We start from the raw sequence: 24,438 nt of genomic DNA, 5'->3' as shown, positions 1-24,438 counted from the left end.
TAAACAATAGTGCCAACCCATCGTGAAGTGGAAACCTCAAAACTGTGGGCCAAAATCACGATGTGGGGGTCACGTGATAGAACGTGCACATTCTGCTGAAGACGGCAAGGGTGACTAACAACTTATGGTAGAGCGGAACTTTGTGCTTAGTGTTGTGCAGTATGGCAGGAGTACTCAGCAGGGCCACCTCCCCTCAGTACTCTGAGCATAGTGACAGGCTAATAACTCAGACCTTAGTTGTGTGCTCCACTCGCTCCACAGTGCATTCCATTCACCTCTGTGCTTTAACACGTGTTAATTGTGCACACACTCGTAGTTCTACTGCATTCCATGGTAGGTGCTGGATCCATACATAGTCTTCCCTTCTGAACGTTCCTCTAGACCTCCTCTTTAATTTGCCGTGTATACATTCCCTTTTGAAATGGGTTATGAGGATTGTTCCAGGTGTTACTCAACTTTATAAACACAGTGCCATGTGACCTCACCTATTTGGGGTTTTTTTTCTCTCATTTTTTTTGTTTATTTTTGAGATTGTATTGTAATTACATTTCTTCATTTTCCTGTCCTCCCTCTAGAGTCTGCCACATACCCCTCCACCACCTTTCTTCAAATTCATAGTCTCTTTTTTTCATCAATTATTATTGCATGCATAAATATGACCTGTGGAATCAGGTGCATGGTCAATTGTATGTGTGTTTTCAAGGCTTACTCTTAGTCCCTGAACAACCCATTGGTGTGCTCTTCACTGGGGAGGAACGCCTCTCCTGCTCCCAGTCATGTTCCGTTTCCTTTAGTTCCTGGTTTAGGGTTGAGGCCTCCTGGGTTTTCCCTCTTCCAATTTGACACATCCATTGGTGTCCATGTTCAGCTCACCTTTGGGCTAGGTCATGTTAATGAGACTCCATGGTTGTAGCTTCTGATATGACTAGGAAACACAATCTCACAGCAAACTCCCTCCCTGGTCCTCTGTCTTCTAAAATCTTTCCACTCCATCTTCTGCAATGTTCCCAGAGTCTTAGGTGTGGGAGTGTTTTGTGGATGTGTGTGTTGTGTTTTGTGTTGTGGGACTGGGTTCCACAACAGTGCACGTTGATTGGTTGCTTTTCTATGGGTCTCTGTGTGTGACCTCATCTTACAGTTTCCTGCAGTCTTGTCTCATCTAAACTCTCTGCTGGCCTTTTTTGTCTCTCACTGTATCTGAAATTGAACAATTTTATCAACTTAGGATTTCTTTCCAGCTTTAGATTAGTATGAAGATTCCTTTCCTCGTCCTTCCTAGTTCCAAAAACTACTATAGCTCATAATTCACATAAATCCTGATATTTCTAAGGGAATGTAAACACACACACGCACACACACACACACACACACATATATGCTTATTAGTGATTATTCTTTTTTCAAAACAGGATATTGCTTTGGCTCCATTCCATATTCAATTCATTTTAGTTTGCCTGTATTATGTGTAATATAAAATATAAAATATAAAAGGTACAATTTGCTCATTAGAAGAAAATATGTCTTTATGAACTTCACACAATACAATAGGAATTCTTATTCTTATAGGACTTCGTAAAGAATAAATGGAACTTTGTAGTGGAAAAATAAATATAATTAATCAATAAAAACTCCGAAGTGGAGTGACCAGCCTTCCCATAAATCCAGGGCAACCAAACCTCTGTGTTTACTACTGGAAGCTCACCAGTTCTGTGGAAGTTTCTGGAAAGGAATGTTGTGGAATTGGCGGCAGATCTAAATAACTTTCTCTCCTGTCCCCTGGTTCATTGGCTCAAACTAAGCCCAAGTCCAAAGCAGGAAAGCATCTGTGTTCAGCACCAACTCCCTTCTTGCTTAGAACCTTCCAGGATGATTGAAAACTTAGTGCCTGTTGCCTCTTTGCCAGGCCAAGCTGCACGGCAGAATGCATCCATGACCGATCCTTGAGAGTTATGCTTGAGACATGACTTTTCTCACCTGTGAACTTGATAGGTGCCTGATTAATTTGATCCCCCATTTCTCTCTCCCTATCCTGCTTTATCAACAGTCAGCAAATGACTGACTTTTGTTGCCATTTTACTATTTTTTTAATTTTTTATTAGATATATTTCTTTTTTTCTCCATCTTTATTAAATTGGGTATTTCTCATTTACATTTCAATTGTTATTCCCTTTCCCGGTTTCCAGGCCAACATCCCCCTAATTCCTCCCCCTTCCCTTCTATATGGGTGTTCCCCTCCCCATCCTCCCCCCATTACCGCCCTCCCCCCAACAATCACGTTCACTGGGGGTTCAGTCTTGGCAGGACCAAGGGCTTCCCCTTCCACTGGTGCTCTTACTACTCTATTCATTGCTACCTATGCAGTTGGAGTCCAGGGTCAGTCCATGTATAGTCTTTCTGTAGTGGCTTAGTCCCTGGAAGCTCTGGTTGGTTGGCATTGTTGTTCTTATGGAATCTCAAGCCCCTTCAAGCTCTTTCAGTCCTTTCTCTGAATCCTTCAACGGGGGTCCCATTCTCAGTTACTCTTAGATCCATGTTCTTAATGTGGAAGTCTGTGGACCATCTACATGAACCTGAGGTCATACCTGGGTGTGCTCTTACTTCTTTTTTTCATGGTGATTTGTGTTAATCTAGATCTTTGATAGATCAGAATGTCCATGTTTCTTTCTAAGAATTCTCCTCCTAACCACAAACTCCCCAAGCCAATTTTATTGGTTAAATAGCATTGTCTTTATTGAGTTTGTGACAAAATCAAGAAATAACATTGTCTTTGTTGAGTTTGTGACAAAATCTAATTTCTTTGAAGAGGCTCTCTGCTTATGCTCCTATATCTTTATGTGAGAACACACCTTACCTTACACCACTTCCTTACCATGAGAAAGAGAGATCATTCTTAGGCACGGGCACACACACACACACACACACACAGACACATACACACACACAGACACACATACACACACACACACACATGTAGGCTCACATGTACACACTGTGGACTCCTCACAGGCTCCTTCTTAAGTCAGGAGAATCAGCTCCATGATAGTTTTGTTAATTTCCCACCTACTCTTTTAGCTCCTTAATAGAATGCCAATGATTTTTATTTATCTATGAACTTTTCCAGGAATCTATGAGCTTCTTGAAGACATATCTTCTTCTTATATCTGATCTATATTCCCTACAACTTTCAGTGGGTTTGGGATATTTGATGACTATTGCTTTGATTGACTGCAGATTAATAGTAGGATAAACTAAAAGGTTTTATGTTTCCTGCAAATCTATTTCAACTTGGGCTCAGGCACCTCAAAAACTGAAACATAACCAGCTCCCCAGTGAACCCACAATCCTCTTTTTACTTTCTGTCTAGATCCAGTTCACGTTCTTTAATTGTGCTGTTCAGATAATCTTGATGTTGGTTGATCTCTAAAGTTTATTTGACATTATTACTAAAATGCAAATTGGAATGATTGTTAGAATTTCTGAGACTAGTGACTAGACTCTTGCCTAAAGTGTGGAGAATTAAAAAAAAAATGAGGGGTGAGCTCTCTGAAATAATTATAGAGGCTACAAGGGATCATCGAGTTTCCGGGATCACTGTTCTCTCTTACCCTCAGGTCGAGCCTGCCCATACCATCTCCACCTCAGTTTGCATCCACCGTTTTACTCTCTGCTCCATTCTTCTTCCTGCCAGTGTCTGTGCCCATGGATTTCACATAAGCTCACGACACCTAGGAACTAACTTATCTAGAATATTAGCATTGCAAAACTTGAAAAAACAGCCATGAAGACAGAAGTAAGATACAACTGCAAAATAAACACAGGTATTTCTTTCCCTACCTGTTCAAAAGAGCATTCCATTCGGTTGGTTATTCACTCATGAGGTCAGCACTCAAGGAGAACTTAATGTGTTCTTAGTGTGCTGTCAGGTCCTGTAACAGAAGTAGAAATCAGTCCCAATCCTTGACATCGATGGATTTGATAGCATACGTCTTCTTCAACCTTAAATAATGAAAGGAAACTTTTTTTCCACTTAAGCACACTTTTAAGTTACAAAGTCTCTATGTAACGTGGGCCAGGCTAAAACTCACCTCATAGATCAGCCTGACCTCTAAATCTCAAAAATCTGCCTGCCTCTGGAGAGCTGGCATTAGAGGTGTACACCACCACACTGTCCAAATCAAGGAGATCCGCCTGTCTCCGCCTCCTAAGAGTTGGGGTTAGAGGCACATGCCACCGCACTAGGCTGGAAATTCTTTAAGGACCAGAAGTTCCTGTACGTTTCCCACATTGCCTCATTTTCATTATAATGCAACTGCAGCACACCTGCAACAGGACAAAGTACTTACAAATTCAACACACAGCTACTTAATAACAGCCCGCATCGCTGGAGCACCAAAGGCATGCAGACACCCAGAGAGTGCAGCACTAATCCTAATGGGAAGTGGAAACTGAAAGAAGCCAATTATTCAGTCGTGTTGGTCATCGTAGCTGTAGCTGGTAAAGTTGTCATAAAAACTGAGGTGACAATGCAGAATTACTGCTCTAGGGGACATTCAGGGCTAGGATTCTACAAGCCTGGGTCACAACATTTTTTTTTTTTGTCAAACAGTCCATATGTGATCTCATTTTACATGTATTTCTGCCAAAGGATTTATACAATGTAAGTAGAATGCTGGTTCACCTTAACATTGACTCCAGTCAGCAGTGTCCCCATAAAGTAGTGTTGTCTAACATATGCATGCTCTGGGAGGGCGTACCGTACACTATTGAAGCTGAGAACACCAGATGGCAGTTCGTCCTCTGGCCAGGCTGAACAACGAAAGTCACCAACAAGAAACACAGAGATGCTAAAACTGCAACACTCAATAGACACAAACAGAATGGAATTTACTTGAATCAGGAACTGAAGCAGAAGTGCAAAGTCCTACATGGAGAGCTGAGCATTTTCTAATGAAGTAATACTGTAGTCAAATATAGCCATTTAAGAGACTCCCAGAGAGTGATGAGACATTTTCTACAAAGGAACCCTGGCTGATGAGATGCCTTAGTGGTTGAGGGAGCTTAGCATCAATCCTGACAAGTTCACTTCTTGGAACCCACATGATAGGAGAAGAAAATAAATCAACTCCTGTCTGTGAGTAATTCTGACCTCCATACATGCAGCACAAATACACACATGCATGCATACATACAAACATACATACACACATACATATATACTTACACATAACATACATATGAAAAGAAGCTAGAAGCTGAAGTTCTTTAAGTGTTCAAGAGCAGATTATAGAGTTCTTGAACTCCGTGGGGATGGGGCTGGACAGTTAGTGAGCAGGGGAGGGAATTCTATGCCCTTCAAGGGTCGGACAAATCTAGGGCGCCTGATCAGACAGCGGTGGAAGAGGTTATGAACAAGCCCTTCCTGCTGCAGCGCACAATAGCCATTACAGGTGAAGAAGAATCCTGCAAAAGGCTAGGCTTAGCCATTTCCCCAAGGGAGATCGATGGCCACACTTGAACCCCCAGCCTGTCTTGCCGCTGCAGTGGCCATGGGATCTGGGGCGTGACACTTTCTCAATGTAGCATTTGTACTGAGCCTGTCACTAGCTCAGCGGGAGGTAAAACGCACTTGACAGTGTTTCCTGGCTCTCTCCCAGCCTCGGCGTGAGAGCAGCGAGGTGGGAGTGCCGAGTGAGTGGGTGGGTGCCAGGCCTGGGGAGTCCTTAAGACCTGCAGCCCTGTGAGGGGGGGAGCGAAGGGCTCAGGGAAGTTTACACAGAGCTGGGAGCACAGGTGTCAGCACGCACGGCTGCCCCCCCCCCACAGTCCTAGCCCTCCATCCTCTCTGTCTTCAGTAGGCAACTCCCAATGTGCTGGGTTTGGATGGGAAAGGACTCATCTCTGAAACTCATTCAATCCTCCCCACCCCGTTTTCAACCCTTACATTGAAATTCTGCTCCTCTCCGGTTCCACTGGCTTCCTATTAAACTGCAGATGTGAGCCACTCACCACCATCTGCGGGCCACTTGTTTAAACCTTTTGCCTTCTTCAGGCAGGGTGACAACATTTGGGATTTCATTTTTTTTGTTTGTCCTACAAGAGTCTTGAGTTTAAGCCAAAATTAAAAAAAAAAAAAAAAAAAATCCCAGGCCCAGGATGAATGTGCTTTAGACCTCACTTTCTGTCAGGAGGCCAAGTGGACTTGGGAGAGAGGGTGGGGCTGTCTGCGGAGACATGATTTTCAGTTTTGCCCTTTGCCTCTGGAGCCAGGGCTCTGGCCCACAGCCAGCCGCACGGAGAGAAGATTATGGTGTTTTCTAGGTAATTTTAAAGAGTACAAGCCCAAAGCAAAGTCAGGTGGTTTCAAGTCTGCATTGAATTTTTCATGTTCAGGATTTGTCATGAGCCGGGTTTTCGACAGAGCTATATTTTAAATGATGGAGGGGGTTGCAGTCTTCTAGAGACAGGCATGTTTTGGTTGTTTGCTAATGACCTCTGGTTTTGCTTATGTGGAGTCTTGTTAACAAGTTGAAATGTAGCGAAATAAAACATTCTCTTTCTCCCCTGCTTTCGTTTCTCCTTTTTTTTCTCCTTCTTTCTCTTCTTCTTTTTAAACAATAGGAGCCATTACGATAAACTGTCAAAACTAGGCTATAGATATTGGTTATTGTAGCATCATTAATACTGTGCAAAAATAAATTAGTCACTTTGGCAATCAAACACATTCTTCTTATCTCCTGTCTGCGCTTTAAACAGAGCCTTCTCCTTGTGTTTGATAGGTCCTATTGTTAAGAGAACTGCAGAAATGTATTCAAAAATTCTTTGAAAATTTTCCAACTTCGGGAACGTATTCAGCAGTAATTAGCCTTCAAGGCGGCTGCTAGGGAGAGCATGGCAGGGGGCTGCTCTTGAGTCTTAAAGTGCACCCCAGGCCCTGCAAGAGAGGGTGTCAGCTTTAGGACTCGTGCCAGCTGAACCTACCCTGCTTACTTACCCTGCCTGCACTTTCACCACATCCCACGTTACCTCCTGGACCTCTTTTCTAAAAGAAAAAAGAAGTTGAGGCGGAGTGAAATCAGGCAGTGGGAAATCAAACCAAAATGATCTCTGAACTCAAGTGCAGAGAGTAATGCTTAGGTGACTGAGGAAGTGGCTAAGTGAACAAAGTACTCACCGTGAATGATGAGGGGGTGAGTTCAAATCCCCAGTACCCCTGTCCAAACCCAGGCTTGGCAACACATATGTAGGAGGCAGGAACAACAGGACAGGTATTTGCTAGGCAACCAGACAAGCCAGTGAGTTCCACACAGATAGGCTTGTCTCAGATAAATAAGTAAATAAATAAATAAGTGAGTGAGTGAGTGAGTGAATGAATGAATGAGTGAATGAATGAATAAGATGAAGAACAATGGAGGGAAGCATCTACCATTGGCCTCCACCTTCTCAGGAACGGACAAACATGCTTGCATGTAGGTCCATGCACATACATGCATATACTACACATACACAGATATCAAAAGTAAATAGAACATAACTCTTGCCTCAGGCAGGAGACTGACTTACTACGACAGAGCTGCCATTCCCTAGTTAAGTTTAGGCGGATCCCTGGGATAGTTTGTGTAGAGACACTATCACTTGCCCTGGAGTGTTCCTTTCTCTATCATAAGTGCTTGTCACAAGATCGTTTCAGAGTGACATGATGTAAGCCGAGTTGAGGTTTTTCCAAAGGTTTTGCTGTCTGCAGAAGTGAAGCTCGTATTTTACATTCATCACAGGCAACCTGTTCCCTTCACCAGAAGGGGCAGTAGAGCAACTGTCATGGTCCCAAAGGGACACGCTCAAAAGAGACAGAGGTAGCTGCTTAGGAACAGAGTGTGCCTTGTATTGTCAGAGACCCTTCCAAGAAGGCACAACCGTCAGTAGATAAACCCCAGAGGGCATCAGTGGATGAGAGGAAGATGGAATGTTGTACTGCTTCCCTTTAAGTTCTGAGTTCATTGGGTCTGCTTGTATGGTGGGTGGAGAGGCTTCAACAGCAGGACTGTATTTCCTCACAGATCTGATGCCAAAGTGCCACGAGGGCCAGCTTCTCTTTGGAGAACCTCTCTGTAACCTGTAGCAGTCTTAGCTCTGTGTCCCCAAGCACTCTTCCCCCTGTATGTCTCTGGGTCCTAATCTCTCCTTGTAAAGACACTGTTCGTATTGAGTTACACTCCCCAAAGCCAAATTTAAACATAATTACCTGCTAGAAGGCTTTATCTCCAAATGCAGCAATCACATTCTAAGGTACTAAGAACAAAGACTTCAGGACAGGAGTTTAATTTTAGAACCACTTCAATTTTCCCATAATGAGAAAGGAGACTACTTCAGTATCCCGGTTTACACTTGCTAATGGACCAAAACCAAACTCTGTTAACATCACAGGCTATACAATCTCTTCACCACCCTGGCTCCTAGTAACCGAGTGCCACAGTTTCCCCAGTACTAACACCCAGGGCCAGCAGGACCCTGAGGGAAAGTACAGTATGCGAAGTGAGGCTGTTCCAACAGTTAGCTTTGCTGATGGCAAATGGGAAGACCGTGTTCTGCAGGGGTTCCACCTTGGCTGGTGTCCTGTCCGTTGGTGCATGGTACTTGTTTGAATGGCTCTGTACCATTTAGTTTCCTGGAATGGCTTTTCCCAGTCAGACACATGAGACTACCCCAGGAGAGCTGTATTATCCCTGTCTTTCACACATACGTACAAATCTTTTGAAATGCAAGGTTCACATACAAAAAATTTACAGATATTGCTTTTTTTTTTAATCTTACCTAAAGCTAAGTTTTATCTGCGTTTAATGAGATAGACCATATCAGATGTTTAATTTCTTCTTCTCCTGTGGTACAAAGACTGACCATTCTTGACTAGAGTCCCCACTCTGCTTTCCCAGAGTAGCTGTGCAGGTTTGTAATCCCAGCAGCAGTGTGTGAGGGCTTCTTTGCCCCATACCCTGTGGCCATTGGTTTCCATTTCTCCTTCTTGGTAGTCATTTTAAGTGGGATATGATCGGATCTTTGTGTAGTTTTGCTCTGCCCTTCCTGGGCAGATATGAATGTTGAACATTTTTCCATGTGTGTATTAGACTTCCAGAGTTGCTCTTCCTTTGAGATCTGCTTACTCTACTCCCTTGCCCATTTATTGCCTGAGTGGCTGGGTTTGGGCTTTAACTTCTCAGTCATTCGCATATTCCAGATGCTGCTCTCCCGTCGGATGGGCAGCTTGCAGAACACTGCAAGGGTCAGCACCAAGCATGGCTTCTTCACAACACCATTGCTCATCTCACACGTCTGTCTTCACCACCGTCAGTGAGGCCTGAGCTGACAGATGCAAGAGATTCCCCCTTGGCAGCCATTGCCTCTCACCCTAGCTACTGCTCATTCTTCCTGCTCTCTCCATCCCGGATTCTACTCTACTGTTCTACCTTGGCATTGTCCTTTTCTCCTAATGACATTTGTTCCTCTTGTCCCTTAACACTTCTTGTAAAAAGTTCCCAGTCCTGTCTTTAACTCCATGTCAGCTTAACCATGGAGTGTCACTTCCAGATCTAAATGTGACACACTTAAAATGCCGGTCACATCTTTTTCTTTTTCCCCTTGCTCTATTTCTTCTGTCTTGCACTCAGATAAAGGGACCCACCATTCAGTCATCCACACTCAGAAAAGACGTAAACTTGCACATGAATATTAGGCACCTTCAGACATATTTAGGCACCTTTTGCAATTCATACTTAATAAATTAGCAGGTACTGCATCAAGAATTCTTTTTTTGTTTTTGTTTTTTTTCATAATTTATTTTTTTATTCATGTTAGATCCCAATCGAAAATCCACTTCCTCCTCGTCTCTCAGCCCCACTCTTACACATCCCTCCCCCGTTGCTCCCTCCCTCTCTCCTCAGAGAAGGTGGTACCCCCATTAGATACCACCTGCCCTGAGACATCTAGTCCCAGCAGTACTAAGCACCTCCTTTCCCACTGAGGCTGAATGAAGTTGTCCAGAAAGGGGAAGGAGATCCAATGACAAGGAACAGAGTTAGAGACAGCCAATATGCTCACGATCAAAATTATTATTATTGTATCTATGTGGACAAGTGCTCAGGCCTCCTAGGGCTTCCTCAGCTCTCACTCTGACTTCTAGCTGGGAAAGCCACCATGACTATGACCCAGGCATGCTTCGCGCTCTCCTATATGACCGTCTCCCTTCCTGTATAACAGGGTCTCTGCACCTTTCAAAGCAGGTCTCCTCAGCTATCCTAGCCAGTACCTTCCTGGAGCATATCAGATGGCAACCTTCAAGCCCATCTTAGAATCCTCTGGCATCTACGACCTGGAGCACAGAATAAACACCGGTCTATATAGCTGTTCTCTCTCTGTAGCACAAACAAGTCAGGGAGCCGGTCTGTTTTCTAGCAGTTCTCAGGTAAGGGAAAGTCCTTGCTGAGTTTTACCAGGAATGTGTCTTGGAGAAAGAATTTCCATTTCTCGGTTCTTACAACAGGAGAGTCTCTGCACCTCCTTGTAATTCCACGTGTGTCCCCATTCGTTTTGTTTTTCATGTCTCTTGGCTCTGCTTCATTGCCAGCTTGCAATAACCACTCATCAGGACGGCGGCGACAGCTATGCCATCTTCCTGTCCCTGTTAGAGATCTCCGTTCAGCGTTTGTTCTTAATATTGCACGATACACGGTTTGGAAGGCATAGAGATCCTTTTGGAATGCAGTGTAAAAACAGACTTTCCTAGCATGCATTTCGGAGCGTCTGTTCTCAGAGCTGAATGGTTAGTGCTTGAGAGCAGAGTCAAATCTTGGTCCCTATTGATTGCCTAAGGTAGAAAGATCCCTGATGTCCCACCTGAAATGTGTTAAGTAAAAGAAAGTTACAGCTGGGAATGCCTTCTAAGATGTCACTTTAACAAAGGGCTCTTCGTATGTGTGTTTCCACTATTACGCTCTTAAATATCCAAAATATCAGAAGGAAAACACTCTGTGCAAGCTAAACTAAAATTAAAACCTCTACAAGCAAGAAGATGAAAGAAATTTCTACTTCACCTCAGTAAGGTTTCCTGGAGAACAGAAGACAGAATTAGTCCACAGCTCCAAAGGAAAGGCCTGGTGGTGCCTTTCTGATAAACACAGTATCAGGCAGTGTCTGATCTATTTGATCTTTTGTCTCCTTTATGGCCATTTTTATCCCTTCTCTTCTTAGCATCAGAGAGTAAATATTAAAATTGGATTTGATAAATCTGCCTGTGCTGTCACCAATTCTGTCCTGCTGCACGTGTCTGCTGCATCCTTTTTTTAAAAAAAGCTCACCCATGCAGAATACTTTAACCATGAGAGAAACCACAGAAGGAGTCATAAAGCTACCTCCCAACTTGCCCTGTATGCATACGTCCTGTCCTTTGCTTCCACAGCCCTCCTCAACACTCACCCGTGAGCACATGCTTTTGAGCTGCTGAATATTTATGCAGACATGTGTGACTAATTCATATAACTACGAACACTTTGGGGACTTAAAATTCACCCAGCTCACTGAACTTTCTCATTGTGCAAGAAGTACAGGTTTGGTAAGTCCTTTGTTTCGCTCTTTCAACCAACAGGAAAGGGAAGTGTTAGCCTCTTTATTTTAAGGATATACTGCACAGGCGTCCTTCTCAAGAATCGCCTTTTAAATAATATGATTGGGTGTGGGGGAGATGAATGCCAACAACTTACTTCTAAAATTAAAGCCTCCCCCCCCCAGCTCCTGCATTAATTATCATTGTATATCTAATATAGTAAGACAAATTACATCTCATTTTTTTTACCCCCAAGTAGTTGTTTGGAACTCAAACCAATTCAGGTTCATCATGATGAGCTTTCTGTGACCTGTTAACTTTCCAAATTGTGAGGAACAGAAAGTAATCCAAGTAATCACGTGGCTATTTCCAATATCCTGAATTACCTCACCTCACCTCACCTCACCTCACATTTAGTTCCTGTTTGCTTCTTCAATAGAAAGTAATTCCAGCTTGGCTAAGTGGAATGGAGCACACAAGAAATCTGGTGCAATGATATGGCCAACTCAAGCAGAATGTTTTGAACTTTTGCTTTGTGGAATTCTCTCTTCTGGTCCTCAGCAAAATAATGAGAAATATGACAGCTATATTAGTATTAAATATTATACAAAAGGCAGAGTACATTTATCACAGGAGACTTAAGCAAAATGAGCTACCAAACATCATCCTGGTTCTGAATGTACACCCAACAACACACACACACACACACACACACACACACACACACACACACACACACATACACACACACACACCCCTAAATGTTATATTTAAATGCAGTAAGCTCATCAATATCAATTGGTAATTGTCAAATACCAGCCTGGCCATTTCCAAAATAGACTCTAATAGAATCTACTGTTCTAGATTTGTAATTTAATATTCTTTTTAATTCGTACATTTACAACATTCACTTCTCTGCTGCATTCTGTTGTTCATGAACTCATAATAGCTGACACTACCTGCACAAGACTGGGCCTCTCAGAAATGCATCACTAACAGGAGAAGGGCTCAGGAGACCCCACCCCTCCCTAAGGGACTCCTAGGCCTTCAAGTTTTCTGGATGGGCCAGGGATAGGAGTAGGGTAGCAACTTCTAAGTTGTCCTTGCTCAAGTGACTAACACTTCACCCATGCCCATGTAATTAAATACTGTGGGTCACCAAAAAGTTTAAAATACATCAAAGGAGTAGGGGACCTTGTAGGAAGAAGAAATAGTTCAGCAGGCAGGTAAGGGGAATGCAGATCAATTGGGGAAATATAGTTTTAGTATTTTCTGTCTGTGTGTATGTGCATGTGTGTGTATGTGTGTTATGTGTTTGTATGAGCGTGTATAAAATTACAAAAGAATAGATTTTAAGTTTGGTGCAGGGTTGATGGTAGAAGTCAATTGGAAGAATACTTACCTGCCATACGCAAAGCTCTGTTTCCTGTCTCTAGCACTGCATAAATCCAGGAGATCAGGAATTCAAGGTCTTCCTCAGCTGAATAGTCAGTTCCAGGGCAACCATAACTACCTGATACCCTGCCTCAAACAAGATCAACGACAAAAGAATGTTTCTACCGAGATGGTTTGTAAGACTGATATGTCAGAGGAGATCAGCACTCAAAACCATTTCGATGGAAATATTTTGCTGTGTAGCCTTCTAGCTAATGAAACACAATTGCACAACCTGACATCAAAGTCATAATAAATAAGCAGACACTGCCTGACTCTTTTGTTCCTTCTGATTCTCTAGGACTTCATGGTACAGACTTGCTTCTTCTAGGTCTGATCCATTCTCCCTCTCTGCACCTCCAATCCTTCCTACTGGTATCCACATCTTCTGTCCATCTTTCTGGGACTCTCTAATCATCCTGACCCTCAGAGATATACAGAATGGGTTTTTGTTTTTGTTTTTGGTTTGGTTTGGTTTTCTTGGCCTAACTAAAATGATGCTGAATGTGAAGCCCTTCAGCCACAGTAGCGATAGAGCTGGGAAACGCACAACCAATTCGGAGGGCTCTTTTGAACCTGCTCGCCCCCTTTCTGTTGCTCCGCAACTCTTCCAAAAGAAAGTGTAGCTTGAGAGAAGACCTGTTGAGAAAACGAGGCAACTCAGCTCATCCCACTGTTAGAGATGTAATCCTCCTCTCGGCAGTTCCCAAGAGCGGCCCCTCGGCTTAGTGTCCTCACAATGTGTCCATACAATGTGTGACACTAGAATGCCAGTTTTACAGAACCTCCAGGTCGAGCTAACATTCATAAAAATGTCAGTGTGGGGAGGACTCCCTTTATGAATTAGGCAAAGCTTGTAGCTTTTCCCCATGGCTTTGAGCACTCACATACTAGTCAAAACCTGTGAATATGTATACATTCTTTTTATGGATAATTGGGCTCTTTATTGGTGGCGCCTCCTGGATTAAGAGGATTCCTCCATGCAAATCAGCTGTAGAGGAAGGCAGAACAACAAAGAATGCCTTTCATGTGGCTTCTGATCTCAGGTAGCAGACTGCTACATTTAGACAGAGACGAACGTCAAATTCCTGGATGCCCACAATCCCCTTTCATATTGATTTAAATCAATTAGTTAATGTTGAAGTCCTCACATGGTTTTGCTTAAAGCACACAAACAAACAGCCGACCTGCTGTACATCTTCTGTTGAGAATGACGCCCCAAAGTTTTGATGTCTAAGCTTCAAGTCCTGGACAGGAAGACAAGCTCATCCCGAAGCCGACAGATGGAGCTTCAGTAACAGGGCACAGAAGCTAAAATGAATAATAGATACTTTGTGCTTCAGAAGGACCTCAAATTAAGTTACACATAGAGTTTTCTAATGATGGCACCAAATTTGCAACACCTCCCTGGGGCCAAGAGAGTTCGTTTCTTTGGTTTGTGAGCTTTGGTTTATTTGTTTAACACTTTCCTTTTTATGGTAGAAGCATCCATTTTGTATGGGTCTGAAGTTTGGCTGTCCTTTGCTGGCTGGTTTTGTTTCTTTGTTAGGGTGATAATGTGGTCTCAAATTTCAATAGTTCCTGGAAGAAACTGGCTGTCTCTGTTTTAATTGCTTCACTGGGACCACAGAACTGTTTTTGGAGGATATCTTCACATTACTCATGTTGGTCATCATCCTTCTTCCACAAGAGGATACTGTTTCTAGGTCCATTTTGTTTTCCTTCTGCATCAGAAGTCAAAGTTAAAAGCTGCATTATTAGTTTTCTACCCTTTCCCCTATCTATCTGTGGACTAGCCCCTAAAAAATACCCCTCCCCAACAAATAAAAATGTTCACAGATTGAATAAGCACTTCTCTGTCTGCTTGGAAAGTTGATCATTTAGAAACGAATCCAACCTCAATAAGCATGTATGGTGTTTGAGGCTGTTGGAAAATACTGTAACATAAATAGTTTTATTCTCCGACTTTTGGGACATTACATTATGGTGGGACCCTTGGAGGTCCCCCATAAATGAAGAAGACAAAGTACACAGAGGAAAAGTGCCACTTCCGTCTCTGTACTGTCAGGAAAGGGAAGCCGATCCCATAGAAACAATTTCTGAGTTAACAGGTTGGTGAATGAATGAGCAGGCCTGTGGTGTTTTCACAAGTAACCTGATTGGTACTGAAGTTGAATATTGTTAAGTTTTGCTTCTGTAAACAGATCTCACCGACTCACCCAAATTCCATATTTCTCATTTTTCAGTTCATCAAAGAGAGAAACTATTACAGCATCCATTGTTTCAAACTTCCCCATTTTATGTTATTATTTTACTGAATTTGAAGGTTTAGAAAGCGTTTAAAAAAATTTTTTTTTGAGACTTATGGTCCAAACGCTAAGAACATCAAGTAAGATGGGCTCAGTGATAATACGTTTCATTGGACAGCCCTTTAGAACGATGGAAAGTTCTGTAAGCTAAACTTCACCCCATCCTTGCTGTGTAATACAACCATGGCACACAGCAGAGCTGCCCTAACACCTTAAGGCTAAAGAGCACCCAGTGATCAGAGAGCCTCCTTCCAGCCTTACACATAACAAAATGATCATTCAAAAGTCTGAGGTGAAATTTTCCAAGGGCTGTAGCCTCCCTGTCTTTCATGTCCTTTCTGACTGCTCCTTACTCTGCTTTTCGGTGGCCATCGTGAGCTCTTCTGAGAGGCTCCCAGTCAGAGAACTGGAGCCAAGTCTCTGCCTGCTCGCTCATTTTATTCTACTTTCCAAGGAACAGCCGTCTGCTCTTATGGCTAAGGACAGTCCCCATCCTGTTCCTAGCGTGTTAGAGAATTGTTTTTCCTCCCACCAAATGCTAATGACCCCTCGGAAGTGTGGGTGATGCCCTCAAAGTCATTAATAACTGGTTTAGGAAAAAAAACAATCATTAATAATTTTTTAACTGTTTGTACAAGTCGTTTAGTGTGTGCTTAGCAAACATTGGTCGAATTGAACAGGCGTGTAAAGAATAAGGGTTAATGGACTTGTTGTTCTCTCTGTAAAGACTCAAGACCAGGTTGAAGGACCCTAGAGTGCCTGCAAACACAGAATGTGCCTAACAGCTAGAAACCCTGAGACCAAAAGCCACCTCCCCTTCTCTTCAATCTCTGCGGCCTTATGGGTTGCTAACTTCCCTGAGCTATAATTTTCTTTTCAGTAAACACCATCTACCTTACAGAAATTTTATGCGGATTAAGTTAGACAATGTGTGTACAGAGCCTGGTCCACAGCAAGCCTTCTTTCCTGCACTTCACAGACGTCTGTGCAGGCCGACCACTCTGCTTTGTTTGGAAGTCGGTGAATGAAAAGCGAGCTGGGCTGCGTAGCTTCACGCACATTATCAGAATGGCAGACGTGGAGGCCAGATGAAGCCAAGGGTCAAGGTTTTTATTTCAGTGGTGTGCCACCCATGCACAGGTTGTGAATGGTGACGTTTTCCTTTTCCTTTTTTGACACATTGCTGATGCTAAGCATAGCATTTGAAAAGAAAACATACAGGTGAAGGGGGTGTTGTCCAGTAAAATTTGACTGCTTTGCAAAAAAACGCTTTCCACAGCAATATGCTTTGGAGCAATATTTAGTTAACTGATCGACCTCGGGTATTTTCCTAGAGTCAATGTTTTAAATCATGACGCCTCTGTGGCTTTGATATACACAAAGGATATTGTGAAATTCCTCCTCAAAACCATTGACAGCGTTTGTTCCCATACTGTCTTTTGAAAATCCGTGGTATTCTTAAATCAATAGTCATGTCCTACTAATGTCTTACTATAATGAATTCGTAAGCTCTGATGTGTCTGTTGCACAAACTCCAAAGCAGTGTTCTTGAGACCAAAGGCTTTCAAGGTTTTTTTGGGAAAATGTTAATGTTTCATGATATGAGTATTACCATACATTTTTAAAATGTCAAGCATTTGAGGCAGATCTTTAATAATGCGATCGGTGGAGACAAAATGATATAGAATGATAAAAAAAAAACCTTTATTGAACAAAGTGTAATTGCTATTCAAATAGTTCTGTTGCACAAGGGGCATTTGCCTGTAACAGTATTTTATGCCTCTGGGGGACACAGGACCTAGTGGTCTGTAGGTAGGAGCCCAGAGCATACAGTAATAAGTTCAGTAAGTTTCCCAACCTATCAATTTATCAAGGTTGTGAAAATGTAGACCCCCTCCCTTTTCCCAAGCAAACACCAAGCGTTGCTTTCATGATGACTTTTGTAATAGAAGGTTCAGCCTTGGAGGGGAAGGGTGATAAGGAGGCTTCAGAAAGACAAGAGAAGAAGAGTATTTCAATCAATATGGTGACCAGGAAAAAACCTGAGGTGCAGGAACATGAGGAAGGAGAGTTATTTCCAGATGTTTTAAAAGTGGTGTCTCCAGGATATAGTGTAATTTTTGCTGAATTTATCAGTAAAGAAAATATCAAAAGGACAGAAAGAAGAGTATCATAAAGATTAACAGGATAATTTTTAAGGGGATTAGTGTGTGTTGGTGTAGAGAGCTCCTTGGAGAGTGGCCGTTTGAAGCTGGATGGGGTTGTAATTGATCAAAACAGTAATGGCTGGTGTGTTGTGTGTTTATTGTATGTTTGCATGCGTATCCGTATCTACAGTTCTGTGGGCTTGGATGAACTATTGACTGACTGGATGAGAGAGGATATAAAGAGTCCACTCTTTAAAATACATATGTCTTTAGCTGCTATTGGCTCTATAAGAAGTGTGTTATGTTCTCTAACTAATACTGGCCAGTTAGCTATAAAATCAAGAGTCTCTGGTGATAACTTTTTTACAAAGAGTCAGATTGTAATATACACAATGGTCAGAGAAGGATCCGCTACTTCATACTTTCTTTTTAATAAACCAGGAAAATGATACAATCATGCTATCAGATAATAATTTGCTACTTGGGTTTTCTAGTAAAATTTTGAGTTATCTAACATAAACAATGAGAAGAAGGCATAAGCAGTAGCCGATAAACAAAAATTCTGGTTTCTAATCATATTACAGACATATTTAAAAATTATTTGTATAAAATTATAGAATAATAATATCATACCACTATAAGACAAATGTCTAGTTTGTTCCTTTTTGGTGTTTCAATGACAAGTATTCCTTTTCAAATTACACTCTGACAGATACTTTTGAAGTTAAAAATATGACACATCTATCTCACACACACACTCACACTCATGCACACACACACTCATACACACACACATACTCACACACACACTCATACACACACACATACACACACACTCATATACACATTCACACCCATTGGTCCATCTACCATCTGTGTTGTGTTAATCTAACTAAACTTCGTTTGCATCAAACCAGGGACTTTTAAATGTCAAGGAAATGCAAATAATGAGAATAAGTCAATTATAGTGACTCCCATAATAAGTCGTTGCACTCTGTTTCAGTTAAAGACCTGTGGGTTTACAGTGATTTTCCTCACTCCCATTTCAGCGCATGTACTTTGGGCATCTCTCATTCACAAGCCCCACACATTGGCAGTTCTCGCTGATATTTGGAGCCGATTCCCTACAGATGTGTTCTCTGAATATCCAAGGCAGAAAGGATTTGATTGTTATATTGTATGTTATCTTTTCTTGATCTTACCACCCTGGCCTGTGTCGGCATTCCACAGAGCCGGAGAAGAGAGTTCAGACAGCTGACTAGAGGAAGAAGACAAAAATTCCCATTGTTTAGATTTCTGTCAGAGGATATAAGAATAGTTAATTTCTTTTATCTCTGGGGCTTTCATTATCATTTAAATTTCATTTTACATTAATTGATCAGGGATTAGTAAAGCCATTATGCAGAAATTAGAATAAGACAAGCCAGATGGAATGAATAATTCATAAAGTCCAATTACGTTTTATTTCTGGTGTACTTTCAAACTTGCCTCTGACTTCTGTGCTATTTTGATGTGACAATATTCGCTGGAAATCAAGTGTGCCATTTTAATTTATTATATCCCTCTGGAGTGGAGGCATTTGTATGCAGTGGAAGAATGTTCAGTGTTTCCCCTCAGAACATCAACTTTAGGGGTCTTGGAAATCCTTGGTGATTTAGAAAGGATGTCATATTTTATGTGTAAGTTCAGAGGTTCTAGAATGAGCTACATTGCTCCACTTGGTTCGGGCGAACTAACCCCACCCCATAATATGGAGGCTACAGTCTTGACTAGATAGATTTCCACTTTCTTGTAAGAGCTGAGACCCGACTTTAAAGGTATTTGTCCCGTTTCCTTCGCCGCAAAGAAAGAGTTAAAATATGAATTTGGCCTGCAGTTGGACTGGAAGAAGCCACCGTGGCTGCAGCGACAAGGGAGGACCACGAGGTGGCAGACGTTGCCTTCGGTGCAGAGTCAGGGTCGCCAGGGACCGCCCGGGCTTCGGAGCATCCCCGCGGGTCCAAGCCCCTCAGCCCACTCCTGGGTTCAGGCTCCCAGCGACCTGCACAGCTTGGCCTGGCAAGAATTCCGAGCTAATGGCAGTCGCGTCCACCTGTCTGGAATGTCGCTTACAACTGTGTCTGAAACCGCCTCGCTCCGCGGGTCCCGGCCCCGGCCCATTCAGAGTCCCCCCCACCCCCGGGGATTTATTTATGCCACTGGACAGTTGTAGTCACATTAAAGCTTCGGTTCACCTTCTCGAGGACTTTCATCTCGGGAAGTTTTATGACACTTGGTGAATGTGCAAAGTTTTTAATTAGGCTCTCTAGACAGCCCGAGGCGGCGGCAGCGCCACTAAGTCTTCACGGTCTCTCTGCTTTACAGCACAACAAGCCGCTCTACTCCTTTGAAGACAATGCAGACTATGTGTACGATGTCATGTGGTCCCCCGTGCATCCCGCGCTCTTTGCCTGCGTGGACGGGATGGGGCGCTTGGACCTCTGGAACCTCAACAGTGACACCGAGGTGAGCAGCAGGCTCCCGGGCCCAGGGCTGGGAGGGGGCACCCGGGCCACTCTGCAGTCTGATTCTTCCTGGGGAAAAAAGACCTGCCTTTTGTGGACAGACCCTCCAACAGCCTCTGGGCAGCGTCCATCGCCCCCACCCCCAGCCCCCAATTCTTAACTACTTGGAAGGGAACTAGCAGATGTATTGGCCAAAACTCCATTTCACTTCATTCCTAAACTGTAGCAGATCTTAGACAGTTACTGACTCTGGTTCACACACACCTTCCCCACCCCACCCCCGCCCCCAAGAGCACAAATTGTGTTCACACTTTTCCCTGAGGAGAAGGACACATAGCGTTGAAATAGCTTTATTGGTAGACTTGGAAAAGTAAGATTTTCTGGGTGCCGTCTTTTTTGGATTAGATTATTGAAATGAAGTTACCCTGTCAACGCTGGCTATTCGTACCATTTCTGTTTTGACTCCATAAAATATGATTCTCTACACGACTTTCTGTTTAGATCTGCCATCCATCTGATTTTTGCCAAGGAAGTATTCCTTGTCTGCGATATTGAACTCAAAGGCAGTAGTGTCTAAGTTGAAACATGTATGCAAAACTCAGTTTTTAAAATGGGATTTTTAACATGTCACATTTAAAGTCATTCACGAGTGAAAGATGCCTATTTCTTTAAAAGAAAAAAGTTGATAACAAAATGATTACTTTAGAAGTGTATTTCATTTGCTTTGCTTCTTTTCTTTCAATCCCTGGGAAGTACTGAGGGTCTAATTCAGAGCCTTAGGATTGGTGCTGTTGACAGGGAACATGTTTCATGAATAGTATGTGTCCTAAAATGGCCTCTGTATCACTTCTTGGTTTTTGGTGTGGGTACAGATATGCAGGTAAAGAGTGCATGATACAAGGTACATGTCAAGCAAAGCCAGTCTTTTGAAGAGCTTGGGACAGGAAGTCATTCAGCCCTTTTAATTAAGGATCCTAAGGCTGGAGGACATAGAGAAGCACAGGAGACTAGGGTTTTTTTTTTTGTTGTTGTTGTTGTTTTTTTTTGTTTGTTTGTTTTTTTTTGTGGGAGGGGACAGGGAAATTTCCTTCAGGTGGTGTTGTGCCTGGGTGCTTTTAATGGCATATATTTCTGTAACTATCACCAGGCAAATGTATTTCCATCACAGCCATTTTTTTTTTCTTTTACCTCCAAGAACTGTGGGGGAAAGAAAGTTACATAAGGAAGGTATCTTTGAAAATCCTCAGAGGGCAGGAGTGAGATGCCCATCGTTTGGGATGCTGAAATGTTTATAACATCACTGCGTTTAATAGTGAGATGCTATTACCTTACGTTGTAATGGTTTCCCAAAGTCTTTCATCACCGTTGATTAAAATCATACTGCTTCTATTTGCCAGAAGAAACTCTCTCTAAGCAACCAAAAAAACAAAAACGCTTTCCAGATTGACTCGGGAGCGTGCTGTATGAGAAAGCCGGCCAAGCCGGGGTGATGTTTTCATGACACCCAGCTCTGGTGCATAGGAAGGGATATAGTGGTCCACACCTCCTTAACAACCTCTCTCTCTCTCTCTCTCTCTCTCTCTCTCTCTCTCTCTCTCTCTCTCTCTCTCTCTCTCTCCCTCTCAAAGAGAGAAACTCAGAGTAGTTTTATAGTTAACCTTTAAAACCTCACGGCCGGTCATGCTCAGAGTTTAAGATTTATGATAAGCGCTCTGGCTTCACGGCCATGGTAAAAGCACACCTCATGGTAAAAGGCTGCCTCACTTCCAGGACCTTAAAATTTCAAACCCTTTCTTTTTTCTTTTTTTTTTTTTTCAGGTTTAAGTCAGATTAGGAAATGGATTTTAAAAGACTGAGGGAGCCTACGTCCCCTATCTGCTTTGTTGTTCTTCAAATTATTGTACTTTTAAACCAAGTTGTCCCCACCCAACCACCCCCACTCCTCTGCAAAAAAACCCGACTATTTACCCTTGATGGGACCGACTCTTCTGCTTAGTAATTTATGCTATATACATCTTGTATTTGCAATTAAAATGACTGTGCCATAAAAACATGAGAATACTTATGAAATCAAAGTTGGAAGTAAGACACGTGAAAAGAGCATGCAGATTATTTTAATGCAGATTTTCACATTTGAACTTCAAAAACCACTTAAATTAACAGATATATTTTCCTTTATGTACTCACTAATTTTTAGCATATACCATAGGCTGTGGCATCATATTTTATTTTTTATATTTTATTTTTTATAACAGCTATGGAAAGGAAGCTGGATAATTTTTTAAACCGAGTTCAGTTTGCTACATTACTTACATTTGAAGTAAACTAATTTCTTTAGAAGCACATTAGACCTTGTTTTATCTACATGACATCAGGGTCTTTTAAATTAATTTTTTTAGATCTGTCCTATGAAGATTAAATATTTTATTCAGCTTTTAGATTATTCAAGGTAAAATCCTTTACGATATTTCTAAGACAGTGTTAAAAATGAACTTCGAAGTTTCAGCAGCTGAATCATGGATCTGTTTTTAGGCCAGCACAGCAATAATAAAGTATATTGACAGAATTATAGTCTATCTAAATTCACATTGTTTTTATTCTTTGCAAGGTTTGGTTAAAAATTCAGACTCCAGCCTGCTCAGCAGGGACCTTCATTGTAGAAATTGGGTATTTTTTTTTAAATGAGCCAGGGAATTTCATTTTATGTTTTTGTTCACAATTGACATGCAATGATTTAAGCAGGTGAAAAGAATTTCTATTGATTTCAAGATGAAGTTTAAACATAGATTCTTACGTATGATGGAGTTTTTATTGCTATTTTAAAGATAGAGATTGACTCAATAGTTTCCCATAAACAGATGGTTTCAACCCTGTGACTAGCTGAATGCTGGGGGTGCTATGTTGCAGAACATGTCATGTTTCCCTGTTGGTGAGACACACTTATTGAGTACAGGTCTTTCAGAGTGGCAGGAGATGCTCTCAATGGCCACCTTCCGTCTTTCTTCCCATCTTCCTTTAACGTGTACCATTTTGTTTCTTAATGGTGTGCTGTCATTTCCAAATCAACATTCTCGTAGAAGGCTGGGGAGCTCTAAACAATTATAAATTTGCAACCTTGAGGACAAGAGTAACACATGCTGACAGAAGAGGGGTGGAGTCACTCAAAATCCTCCCTCCACATAACAAGGTTCTTGAAATAGCCAGACAGACAGACAGACTGCAAGTTCTATTCTAGCACTGCCAGTTTACTGTACTAATGATTATTGGCCCAATTATCAATGGTTCTGGATTTCCAATGTTTATTAAAGGAGTCACATACATAGCTGCATTTTTTTTTCCTTTTCTTTTTTTCGGAGCTGGGGACCAAACCCAGGGCCTTGCGCTTGCTAGGCAAGCGCTCTACCACTGAGCTAAATCCCCACCCCCTCATAGCTGCATTTTAACAGGATGTCTCGGCACAGACAGTGACGACGTTATGGACCATTCTCCGTATCTTGGTATTGCTGCAGGGAGAAAGAAAGATAAAAGGAGGCAGGGAGAGTTTATGATTGATTCTTCAGGTTTTTCTCTTTTTACCTGTACACAACATAATTTTATTTCATTTAAATTGGTGTTTTATGTCCATCTGTATCTGTGTGAGGGTGTCAGATCTCCTGGAACTGGAACTACAGGTAGTTGTGAAATGCCGTGTGGGTGCTGGGACTTGAACCTGGTCCTTTGGAAGAGCAGCCAATGCTCTTGACCGCTGAGCCATCTCTTTAGCCCCCTTAACTCTATATTTCTTTCCTTCTGATCACCCACTTTCTGGTAAGGTGGATAATTCTCTAAGAATCAGTGCATGCATGCTAATATTGTTGTGAAGATTCAAGTTATTTGACATTTTCCCCGCTCCCCTGTCATATCCTGTATGATTTGATGGTCAAGCATTGCATTGAGCTGTCATGCTTCTGTGCAGAACATACACTTGACAAAAATCTAGAGACATACTCCCTTGCTGGCTTCCATGACTGTGGGAAAGCGTGTCCCTGTTTCCCTTTTCTGCTTCTCATTTCTACTCCTTAAGTCAGTGGAGCGTAGGATTCCAGAACAATGAATCCCGTTTACCCTTTCTCGAGGTGGGGGTGGGAGTGGAAGAGGCTTCATGCACAGGAAGGCCGTTGTGGTCCACGGAATAAATCACATCACTGAATATTAGTATTATTTAATTCATATTAATTTTCTGTGTCACAACCCCTTTGGCAGGTGCCAACAGCAAGTGTGGCTATTGAGGGGGCGTCTGCCCTAAACCGGGTTCGTTGGGCACAAGGTGGTAAGGAAGTTGCGGTAGGCGACTCAGAAGGCCGCATCTGGATCTACGATGTTGGAGAGGTACGTATGTGCGGTTGTTGTTTTGTTTTGTTTGGGGACAGGAGTTTGGCTTGCGTTTCCACTTTAAAGACCTGCTGAAATGATTA

The 24,438-nt window shown here is 42.3% G+C and overlaps 1 protein-coding gene across 1 annotated transcript in view; it reads left to right on the top strand.

Annotated features, from left to right (window-relative positions):
• The window catches only part of Dync1i1 (dynein cytoplasmic 1 intermediate chain 1), a 119,806-nt gene that overhangs the window by 78,071 nt on the left and 17,297 nt on the right, over nt 1-24,438 (top strand). The window contains exons 9-10 of the mRNA XM_032906963.1: nt 19,845-19,985; nt 24,227-24,352. Of these exons, the coding sequence (XP_032762854.1) occupies nt 19,845-19,985; nt 24,227-24,352 (267 nt within the window). The remainder of the gene's footprint in view (nt 1-19,844; nt 19,986-24,226; nt 24,353-24,438) is intronic.

Source organism: Rattus rattus, chromosome 6 (assembly GCF_011064425.1).
Source record: "Rattus rattus isolate New Zealand chromosome 6, Rrattus_CSIRO_v1, whole genome shotgun sequence".
Taxonomy (NCBI): domain Eukaryota; kingdom Metazoa; phylum Chordata; class Mammalia; order Rodentia; family Muridae; genus Rattus; species Rattus rattus.
This window is presented reverse-complemented; position numbering and strand designations above follow the sequence as displayed.